General features: G+C 38.7%; 1 protein-coding gene across 1 annotated transcript; it reads right to left on the bottom strand.

Annotated features, from left to right (window-relative positions):
- Positions 1-6,753: 6,753 nt before the first annotated feature.
- LOC141686667 (BTB/POZ and TAZ domain-containing protein 1-like) lies at positions 6,754-10,253 on the bottom strand. Its single transcript, XM_074491709.1, has 5 exons — positions 9,983-10,253; positions 9,719-9,852; positions 8,327-8,630; positions 7,797-8,113; positions 6,754-7,108 (listed from the first exon to the last, which is right to left on the bottom strand). Exons 1-5 carry the CDS (start codon positions 10,124-10,126, stop codon positions 6,916-6,918), a joined length of 1,092 nt encoding a protein of 363 aa, XP_074347810.1. The 5' UTR covers positions 10,127-10,253; the 3' UTR covers positions 6,754-6,915.
- Between the last annotated feature and the right edge of the window lie 892 nt (positions 10,254-11,145).

Below are 11,145 nucleotides of genomic sequence, written 5' to 3'. Positions count from 1 at the left end.
CTGTTTTTAGATTTTATCCACAAATAAGTCAAGTAAAGGATCAGAGTTTAATATCAGAACTTAGACTTATATCAGAACTTAACAGTTATCAGAACATGATTTCTTAACTCGAAAAATGAATGCCTATTTTTGTAATTATTCACACAAATTATGATGTAGATTCTTCAGAACTTAGTCATCAGAACATTCAACAGAACTTGTCCTCTGAATTTGTGCAATGTGACACATAAACTGTTCATCTAAAATAACATAGATCACCACAGTAATTTTCATCATTTATATGGAGTGTTTAGTGTGTGCATTAAGCTAAATATCAGACAAAGAGTAAAGTCTGATTTACTTCAGTACATCTTAGAAATAAGGCATAACTAAAACTTTACTAAAAACCTGTCATTATTCTGAAGCCTACTATTGAATGAGTTCATACTTGAGTCCACCTCAACTGTTTTGTGCTAATTTTGTGCATCTTTTTAAATTCCATTGTACAGTGGCTTCTCAGTGTAAGTGAGTCACGACTGTTTATCAGAATTTATGCTATTATCAGAGTATTTCTCTAGTAATTATAGAGTGTGAAAAGTCACCAAGAAAATACTTTACTTTTCTGATGCATATTTACTTAATACCAGCAATGCACTTGGGTCGTCCCTTCCACATTTTTACTCTAGATCTCAAAGGAGTATTTGATTTTAATCCTTGATTCTTTTTCTTTTTCTTTTGATAAGTGGGGTTTATCAGCACTTAGTACATTCAACAGATTTACTAGCATCAGAACTTAACAGATGAGAAGCATTATTCTAGTTTTTGACTTAGTAATAAGATAGACAAAGTAAACTTAACTAAGCTCAATATCATAATTTGCTTGTGTCAAAGGATTTCCACATAAATAATTACTTCTAACATGGAATTTCTAGTGTATTGAAAACTACTAGGTCAGCATCTAGCACAGATATCCTCATAGGATAGAATATTTACACAAACAGACATATCACTGTCAGAGTTTAGAAGGTCACATCAGACATCATTCAGTACTTAAGCAATTTTCAATTAAGCACATAATACACAAAGAGAGTAATTTTTGTAAATACTGATCATAAAGTCTGATGCATCAGAACAAAACTAAGCAGATTTAGAAAAAGAACCTGAAATCATTCCAAGTTCATTTACTTGTAAGAACCCAAGCAACCAAAATCTCTCATAAATATGAATGTTATTTATTTAAGCCACATTTGTGTGTGCTCGTTATTTTAGACCACGTTTGTGTGAGCCCCATTTCGTTGATTTACGTCATTTTTGTGTGTGCTATTTCTAGTTTCTATTATTTTAGAACCACAAATTTGCTTTAGTTTGCATATCGCCTGTGTGTTCTAAAACCCCGCTACACTTATTCTACCATATTGTTAACCAGTCCCAGAAGAACGTTTGAACTAGTCCCGAAGAGCTGTTTGTTATTGTTCTGGATAGTTTTTATAATTTCAAAAAGCAACCTTAGATCAATATTGTTAGATGGAAATTTTTGTTAGTTGTTGTTTGTACTTTTGAGACAATGGAAAGAGCGGGAAAGCATACTTTTGGGAGACCCTCTGCTAGCACTCAAGTCCAAGAGCCGGATCACTCCCAGGCTCAAGACCCGGGAGCCGACCGAGAAACGCTCCAGGAGCAACTATTGTAACACACTCCTGTTCTGGAGAGAGATGTTAATCCCCGGGACGCCAGGAGCCTCATTGAGCTGAACCAGAACAAGTACACTAATGTCCCAGTGGCTGAGGAACATAAGGCCAACCTCACAAGTAATGAGCTAGCAGAAGCAATCCGGCTCTACAGGCAGGAGCAAGCCCAGATCCAGGAAGAAGCCGAACTGGAGGAGGAACCAGAGGAGTTCGGGGACTCCCAGCAATTTAAGAGATCTGTCTTCGATCGCATTAGAGCTAAGGGTAAGAAGAACCAAAAGGATCAGGGCAATAAGAAAGAAACAGAATCAGTCAAGCAAAAAAGGTTGGAAGAGATGAGGGAGCAAATCAGAAAAGAAGAAGAGGCAAAGCTTGAACTAAAGATCCAAAGAAGGATGTAGTTAGAAGAAGAAGAAAAGCTGCTGGCCAAGTCCAGGACCAAGAGGACCCGAAGGGATCCCCCCCTCCCCGGAGTTCATTTCTGATGAAGATGAACATATTTACTTATAATTATTTTTCTAAGGCAAAAGCATCCACTAGTCCGGACCAATGATGAACCTGGACTAGAGCAAACATATTTACTTAGAATTATTTTTTTAAGGCAAAAGCATCCACTAGTCCGGACCAATGATGAACCTGGACTAGAGCAAATATATTTACATAGAATTATTTTTTTAAGGCAAAAGCGACCACTAGTCCGGACCAATGATGAACCTGGACTAGAGCAAACATATGTACTTAAAATTATTTTTCTAAGGAAAAAGCATCCACTAGTCCGGACCAATGATAAACCTGTACTAGAGCAAACATATTTACTTAGAATTATTTTTATAAGGCAAAAGAATCCACTAGCCCGGAAAAAAGGATGAACTTGGACTAGAGCAAACATATTTACTTAGAATTATATTTTTAAGGCAAAAGCATCCACTATTCCGGACCAATGATTAACCTGGACTAGAGCAAACATATTTACTTATAATTATTTTTCTAAGGCAAAAGAATCCACTAGTCTGGACAAAGGATGAACCTGGACTAGAGCAAACATATTTACTTAAAATTATTTTTTTAAGTCAAAAAGCAATCCTAGTCCGGGGCCATGCTTAAACCCGGACTAGCACAATGATCTTATACTTAAAAAAACTTTTTTAAGGCAAAAAGCAATCCTAGTCCAGAAACACCCAAGTCCAGGAACACCTGGGTCCAATACACCTAAGTCCAGCAACAACACCTAGGTCTAACAACACCTAGGTCCAGCAACACCCGGGTATAGCAATACCCTGGGTCCTGCAGCATCCTAATTCAGCAACACTCGGATATAGCAATACCCCGGGTCCCGTAGCACCCTAATCCAGCAACACCTGGGTCCAGCAACACCCAACTCCAAGGACACCGAGGTCGAGGAACGCCCGATTCAAGCAACAACACCTAGGTCCCGCAACAATGCCTAGGTCCAACAACACCCAGGTCCAGCAATACCCCAGATCCCACAACACCCTAATCCAGCAATACCCGGGTCTAGCAATATCCCGGATCCCGCAACACCCTAATCCTGAAATACCCGGGTCCAGAAACACGTGGGTCCAGCAACACCCAAGTCCAGGAACACCTAGGTCCAGCAACACCCCCATCCAACAACACTTGGGTCCAGCAACACCCAGGTCCAGGAACACCTAGGTCCAGTAACACCCGGGTCCAGCAACACCCGGGTCCAGTAACAACATCTAGGTCCAGCAATACCTCGGGTCCCGCAACACCCTAATCCAGCAACACCTGGGTCCAGCAATACCCAAGTCCAAGGACACCAAGGTCGAGGAACGCCCGGGTCTAGCAACAACACCTAGGTCCAACAACAACGCCTAGGTCCAGCAACACCCGGGTCCCGCAATACCCCGGGTCCCGTAACACCATAATCCAGTAACACCCGGGTCCAGCAACACCCCTGGTCCAACAACACCCGGGTCCAGCAATACCTTGGGTCCTGCAGCACCATAATCCAGCAACACCCGGGTCCAGCAACACCCAAGTCCAAGTCCAAGGACACCAAGGTCATGGAACGCCCGGGTCCAGCGACAACACCTAGATCCAACAACAACGCCTAGGTCCAACAACACCTGGGTCTAGCAATACCCCGGGTTCCGCAACACCCTAATCCAGCAACAACCCCGTCAAGCAACACATGGGTCCGGCAACACCCAGGTCCAGGAACATCTAGGTCCAGCAACACCAGGGTCCAGCAACTACATCTAGTTCTAGCAACACCTTGGTCCAGCAACAACCGGGTCCATCAACCACATCTAGGTCCCGCAACACCTAGGTCCAACAACACCCCGTTCCAGCAACACCCGGGTCCAGCAACGCCCGAGTCCAGCAACACTTGGACCCGACAACAACTCAAATTCTCCAACACAAGTCCGGCTTGGTCTACTCCAATACAACCCGTACTGGGGGGGAAGGAAAACTAAAATTTTTCTAAAAGACAATCTACCTTAGTCCGGCTTGGCCTACTTCAACGCAACCCGGACTAGGGGCAACGAAAGCTCAAATTCTTCCAAAGTCAATATACCTTAGTCCGGCTTGGCCTACCCCAACACAATCCGGACTGGGGGGCAAGTAAAGATCAAGTTCTTCTAAAGATAACCCACCTTAGTCCTGATTGGCTGCATTCAACACAATCCGGACTGGGGGCAAGAAAAGTTCAAGTTCTTCTAAAGACAACCAACCTTAGTCCTGATTGGCTGCACTCAACACAATCCATACTAGGAGCAAACAAAGCTCAAAGTTTTCTAAAGATACCAAACGTTAGTCCTGATTGGCCGCACTCAACACAATCTGGACTAGGGGCAAGCAAAGCTCAAGTTCTTCTAAAGGCAAACAACCTTAGTCCTGATTTGGCCGCACTCAACACAAATCCGGACTAGGGGGCAAGCAAAACTCAAATTTTTCTAAAGACAAACCACCTTAGTCCTGATTGGCTGCACTCCACAATCTGGACTAGGGGCAAGCAAAGCTCAAGTTCTTCTAAAGACAACCAACCTTAATCTTGATTGGATGCACTCAACACAATCCGTACTGGGGGCAAGCAAAACTCAAATTCTTCTAAAGACACCAAAGGTTAGTCCTGATTGGCCGCACTCAACACAACCGGACTGGGGGACAAGCAAAGCTCAAGTTCTTCTAAATACAAACAACCTTACTCCTGATTGGGTGCACTCAACACAATCCGGACTGGGGGGCAAACAAAGCTCAAATTCTTCTAAGACAACAAACCTTAGTCCTGATTGGCTGAACTCAACACAATCCGGACTGGGGGCCAAGAAAAGCTCAAATTCTTCTAAGACAACAAACTTTAGTCCTGATTGGCTGAACTCAACACAATCCGAACTGGGGGCCAAGCAAAGCTCAAATTCTTCTAAGACAACAAACCTTCGTCCAAATTGGCTGAACTCGGCACAATCCGGATTGGGGGGAAAGCAAAGCTCAAATACTTCTAAGACAACAAACCTTAGTCCTGATTGGCTGAACTCAGCACAATCCGGACTGGGGGCAATCAAAACTCAAATTCTTCTAAGACAACAAACCTTAGTCCTGATTGGATGAACTCGGCACAATCCGGACTGGGGGCAAGCAAAACTCAAATTCTTCTAAGACAATAAATCGTAGTCCTGATTGGCTGAACTCAGCACAATCCGGACTGGGGGGGCAATCAAATCTCAAATTCTCTTAAGACAACAAACCTTAGTCCTGATTGGACGAAGGCATTCAACCTTACTCCCCCATCCAGAAAATCTGCATGAGGGAGTGGGGGGCACATGATAGTACATATAACTCCGAGAAGGACCATATCCGGACTCCTAACTCAATCCAGTCCCGCACACAACTAATCCAAACCAATATGGCTCCTAGAAGGACCATGTCCGGACTCCTAGCTCAATCCGGTCCCGCACACAACTAGTCCAGACTAGTATAGTTCTGGCAGCCCAATTTGGGAAATCCCAGCACGTGAGGCACTTGCCTAAGCGCATGATAAGGACAACTGTCACCCATCAATCATGGAAATAATCAGGGCACATGTCAGGTGATCCTCATAACATTCCTCAACCATTCACGTCCCGACACATGTAAAGTATCCACTCCAGCCAAATGTTTTTCGCTTCTATAACCGACGATTACGATTTAAAGGTATCAACCCCTAAACCCTACCCTTTGGCCTATAAATGGCTCAATAAGGAAAGATTTTGCTTTCTTACACTCATATACACCCACGGGCAACTTGCATTTCAAATTTTATTAAAATGCAAATTGAGAGACCAATTTTGATGTGTAATCCTAAATTTTTTGCCTCACCCCCGGTATCTAAATCCCATGACCCTATTTTTGAAATCCGTAAACCGTAACTGAGTGCGAACGGAGCCAAGGTCTGTTTCATGGGGAGCACTTGTTGAATTGATATTAATATCGGTCATCTCATTACCAATTGCAAACATTCAATCTTGCCGGAGAAAATCTCTTTAAAGCTAACAGTCACTAAGCCGACGACCTTAACCTCTTGGTGGATATTAAGCATATCCACAGGATTAATGAAAATCCAAGAATATGGTGCATGAATCCGACACAGTGGCATCAAAGAGAACAAGGGAGTGAGATGGCAGAGGAGAGACAAAGTTAAGTAGAAATGCAATTCAAAGGAAGAACAGAGGTGGGAGTGAGGCAGGGGCAGAGGGAGAAAACAAGCGGCTAGGGTAAATGAAAGGGGGGTGGGAAGAGATAGAAGAGCAAAAAACAACTATCATTTACGATTTTGAACAATGATTTATTTACTAAAGTTAACTTCAGTTAATCTAAAATTAAAACTGTAAACTACAGACAATTTAAATAAATTACTCAATCACTTGGGGATAAAAGAAGATAAATATTCTGGAAACTCCTTTTTAGTTTTTACATGTAGTTTAACGGCATACAAAATAAAACTATGTTTACCATCAACCACGGAGGGAAGGATACACTGACAAGGTTTAAGAACTAGACCGTGACCAACTCATCTAAGAAATGAGATATTTGGGCCAACTCCTATACGACTCCCTTGACCAGAATGTAAACCGATTTCATTTACATTGAAACCAACTTCAAAAGCAGGGGAAAAAACAAGACTTCGTACAAAAACAGAATCAGAGAGCAAATGGAATCTGAATCTTAAGTCTTTAGTGATTCTTTGTGATTAAACGTTGGAACATTACTAGCTGCTTTAACGTCATATTGTGAAGCTTCTAGTTGCAAAATGATCACCATTATGTATGTCCATCCCCCTTGGCTCTTCTTCTCTCTTCCTCTTCGAAACAGACAATGAAGATATGATTCTGGCAGACACTACTTTTTTGGCTAATAATTTCCACCTTGTTACATCCTCTACCTTCTTATCTGATTGGGTTTTCATTTTAAATTGCCTGTTTGACATAACACAACTCGTAAATATCAACACCCATATTCCACTATAAAGTGTTGTACATAAAAATATCAGGGCATATAAACTGAGAGCTGAAACACCAGTCCAAGATTATATTATGACTGACAATATTTTTAGCATCTTCTGTACAAATAGTTGACCAGATATTCCTGATAATTAAGATTAGCACTTATAGCCACTTGTCAAAGGTTTCAAAAATATCAGGAGAACTATATGACACATCAACAATGATAATTAAGATTAGAATTTTGATAGCCACTTGTCAAAGGTTTCAAAATATCAGGACGACTATATGGCATATCAACAACCCGCTTATGAATGAATGAATACAGACAAACAATCAGCTACCCCACTGCACAATTAATTCATAAGAGTTCATGAAAATTCTTACAAGCAAAACTCCTGTCCCATGTCCCACCAGATTATTGAAGAGCTTTCGGCAACTAGGTGCCAGTAAAGTTGATAGGTCATTTCTTGTCAAGTTTGCATATAAGCATTTGGAAAGCGAACAATTGTAGGTCGACTTCGTGAGTTCTCTCATTATATTTTTTCAGGTTAATGAAATTACTATTAACAAAATTCATTCTATAGTAGAAAAATATTAACAATAAAAGGCAAATGAAAATAATTTTGAATAACATATTACAGGGATATAAAATTAATCTTACCTGCATAGGGGAACTTTGCATGTATCAGGTTGCTCACATATGGAGGAGTGAAGTTTAAGGATCTGCCAAAACCTCTTGCACCTCAAGCACCCTCCATTAACCTTTTTCTCACACGTAGCAAAATGTTTGATCGAATGCTGGAGGCCTTCACACGTCGCGAATTTGCTACATGGACCCTTGTTCTTACTTGGTTCTATGTCGTGTGGTCTAACACTCGTACAGCCTTCTGTACAGATATGTTCCAAACATTCCATGGCTTCACTAAGCTGTAGATACAAGCTCTGCTCTTCTCTACGCTTCTTTGTCTTCTTTTTCCTCTATAGTTTCAATAAATAACGAAAATTAGCTGCTTATCACCCCAGTAACTTTGATATATTAGGAATATGCTTCATTGTACCAATTATTCAAATTGATAACCCACCAGCCAACAATTATTGCATATTAGTAGCAGTTCATTTGTGCCAAAATCATATTCGAATAGTATACAACTTTAAACTTTAAATCTTCAAGGATTTTCTTAGTAAATTTACCAGTTCAGCCTCATCAATGAAGTGTAGAATTTCAAGCTCGAGATATGGGTCATTTTCTTGCAGGAATTGCCATCCTTCAGTATGCTCAACAGCCTTGAACTTTTCAGATATCAGCTTCATGGATTTAAGGTAAAGATCAGGTGCATCACAAAGTCTAGCGAGTTGAAGAACATCCACCACATTTTCAATTGTCAATCGTTGAGCCAATGCCTTGGTGCACCTTTGCTTCAGCTGTGGTACCAAGTACACGTGAGACAGAGCTAGTAAATGAATCCCAAATTTCTCCATTTCTTCCTCAGAACACCTGAAATTAGAAATGCATTTTAAGCATTATCTGAAAATTAATGTTCTTTACCTTAACTTAATCCCATCAAATTTCATTAAATTAAAATGAAAATTGACATCATAGACAAAAACCTAAGTAAATAACTTTTGACAATGTATCAGAGTACAAAAAATATAATCATAAATAGTCATTTGTCACTTGCATAGTAAACAATTAGATACATTGAACAAACAAAAAATAAATCATGTACAAAGACAATTATAAGAGTTCTGATCCGAGTCAAGTGAAAGGTACATTCTCTTTTATTGTATTCGAGTCGAGTTGATAACTTAAAAGAGAAAATTTTCTTGTATACGCTCAAATAATGAATGTGTTGAGACACAATATCAAGTGTCGTTAATTGGGCGAGTCAAATTTTACAGATATGAGTCTAAATTTTTTTATTTTGTGTTAAGTCCAACAAAACAGAGTATGAATCTAAAGAATTACAATTTACAACCCTAGCCCTAAGAAAATGATCTATTGGATCTGGTTGCCATGTTATATCTGGGTCCTGGGAGCTAGTAGCAAACAACGGAATCATTTATTAATATAATACAAAGTTGAAATGATAGAAAACAAGTGTAAAGAATATATGACAAAGTATCATAGTACACAAAAATTAGAATAATTATAACCTGTCCATTTGTCACTAGCAAGAAACAATTAGATGCATTTAACTTGCAAAGAAGAATATACTAATATCATATAGAAACGAAAATGTAGAGTCTTAGATCGCCGCATCTGGTCAAGCAGTAACCAATTGGCTTTGTTATACTCGAAATTGTTGTAAGTTAATAAAATAAGCAAACAAAATTTCTTGTTTAAATTTCAATCTATATTCAACAAATCAAAATTGAGCCTCTGTTTGTACATTAATCAACTGAGCCAAGTTTTATTCAGTCAAAATTTGACAAATTCAAGTCAAGTGAAGCACAACTAATTAAATTCAGCTAATTTCAAATTACAATCCTAACCCCTTGGAAATTGATCTAATGGATCTAGTTGTCAAATCACGAATTACTATAATTATAAAATATGTAACAAAATAATCAACGGCTACTGACCTGGCAGCATAGAGGAATCCAACAAACACGGAAACGGCATCATTTGGCACGCCGAGAATCCGAATAGTGTTCTCGGAGCTCCGATGCTTTCTAGGACTATCCATTAAGCTCTCAAACACCGGCGAAGCCGACGCCTAAAAGTAAACAAATCAAAAACTTAAATTCATTTACATAAACACATATATATCTACATAATCGAATTAAATCACTTTTCAATTTCATTTTACAATTATATTAAATAATTTAATCGAATCAATTTATTACCAAAACGCTGGAGTGCGCCGGAATACGCAGCCCGCCGGAAGTGATGATATGCACGTCGTACTCACGGTCTTCGCCTGAGCTCCGATCGGAATCCATCGTCGGAATGTGAACTTTCACGTCATCGGAAGAGTTAGTCGGCGACATTGTTGGTGAATAAATAGACACAGATAGTTGTATGTATATGCGTGATTTTGAATAGAGGAGTTTGTTAAATGAGGCTGCTCTGTGTGTGTGTTAGTTGGGGTATTTATAGAGAGAGAGCTGTGCCTCGAGATGCGTGAGTGAGAAAACAGAAAGAAGACAACTGCTAAAAGATTTTTTTTAAAGGATCTGCATTTCACGCGCCGTAACGGCTGTGCATGTCACGATAAATCTAGATGCTCTCGTGTTACGCATGGAGTTTTTTATTTATTTATTTATTTACTAGTCGACAAAGCCGCGCGGCGCTACGGCCCTAACAAATTTTTAAGAAAAAATTAATAAAAAGATTATTTAAAAAAAATATGAACTACAATTAAAAAAGTTATTCATAATTATTGCCCATTTTATATTACGTTTTGTTAGGCTGACACATGTTATTATTATATATATAATATAACAAAGTGGATACATTTTTATTTATGATACCAATTTATATTAGGTATTCTTAAGTCGATAATAATTATACAAATTATGAGATTTTGTTAGGACAACCCTTGTTGTAATAAAAAAAGATTAATTAGATAGATTCTAATATAAAATAATATTATAATATAAATAAAAATTAGATTTAGCAAAAAAAAAAAATAGTTTGATGCGCTCTCCCGTCAAGTATTTAAAAACTTATTATGATTTAATTAAAAATTAGTTTGAGCCGCCCTCCCAAACACAATTGTAACGAAAAAATTATTAAAATTTAGATAAAATTCCTGTCAAATACAATACTAATGAAAAAATTATTTAAATTTAGAAAAGGTTTGGTTTGATCCGCCCTCCCGTAAAAGACAATACTAATAAAAAAAGTTATAATTTAAATAAAATTTAGGTTGAGCCGTTCACCTATCAAATACAATACTAAAATAATTATTATAATTTAGACAAAAAGTATTTAAATATTAAAAAAAAATAAACATATACAAATCTCTACAAATAAAAAATATTGTATTAAATATCTTTAAATATTG

This window comes from Apium graveolens, chromosome 9 (genome assembly GCF_009905375.1).
Source record: "Apium graveolens cultivar Ventura chromosome 9, ASM990537v1, whole genome shotgun sequence".
Classification (NCBI taxonomy): domain Eukaryota; kingdom Viridiplantae; phylum Streptophyta; class Magnoliopsida; order Apiales; family Apiaceae; genus Apium; species Apium graveolens.
The sequence above is the reverse complement of the archived record's forward strand: the minus strand, read 5'-3'. Positions and strand labels throughout refer to the sequence as shown.

Excerpts from the sequence above, each read along its gene's own strand:
- LOC141686667 (XM_074491709.1), bottom strand. The coding sequence starts at position 10,126 with ATGTCGCCGACTAACTCTTCCGATGACGTGAAAGTTCACATTCCGACG. Across the intron at positions 8,114-8,326 it reads TCATTGATGAGGCTGAACTG|AGGAAAAAGAAGACAAAGAA; the intron begins GTAAATTTACTA and ends TTGAAACTATAG. Across the intron at positions 7,109-7,796 it reads TGCAAAGTTCCCCTATGCAG|GCAATTTAAAATGAAAACCC; the intron begins GTAAGATTAATT and ends TATGTCAAACAG.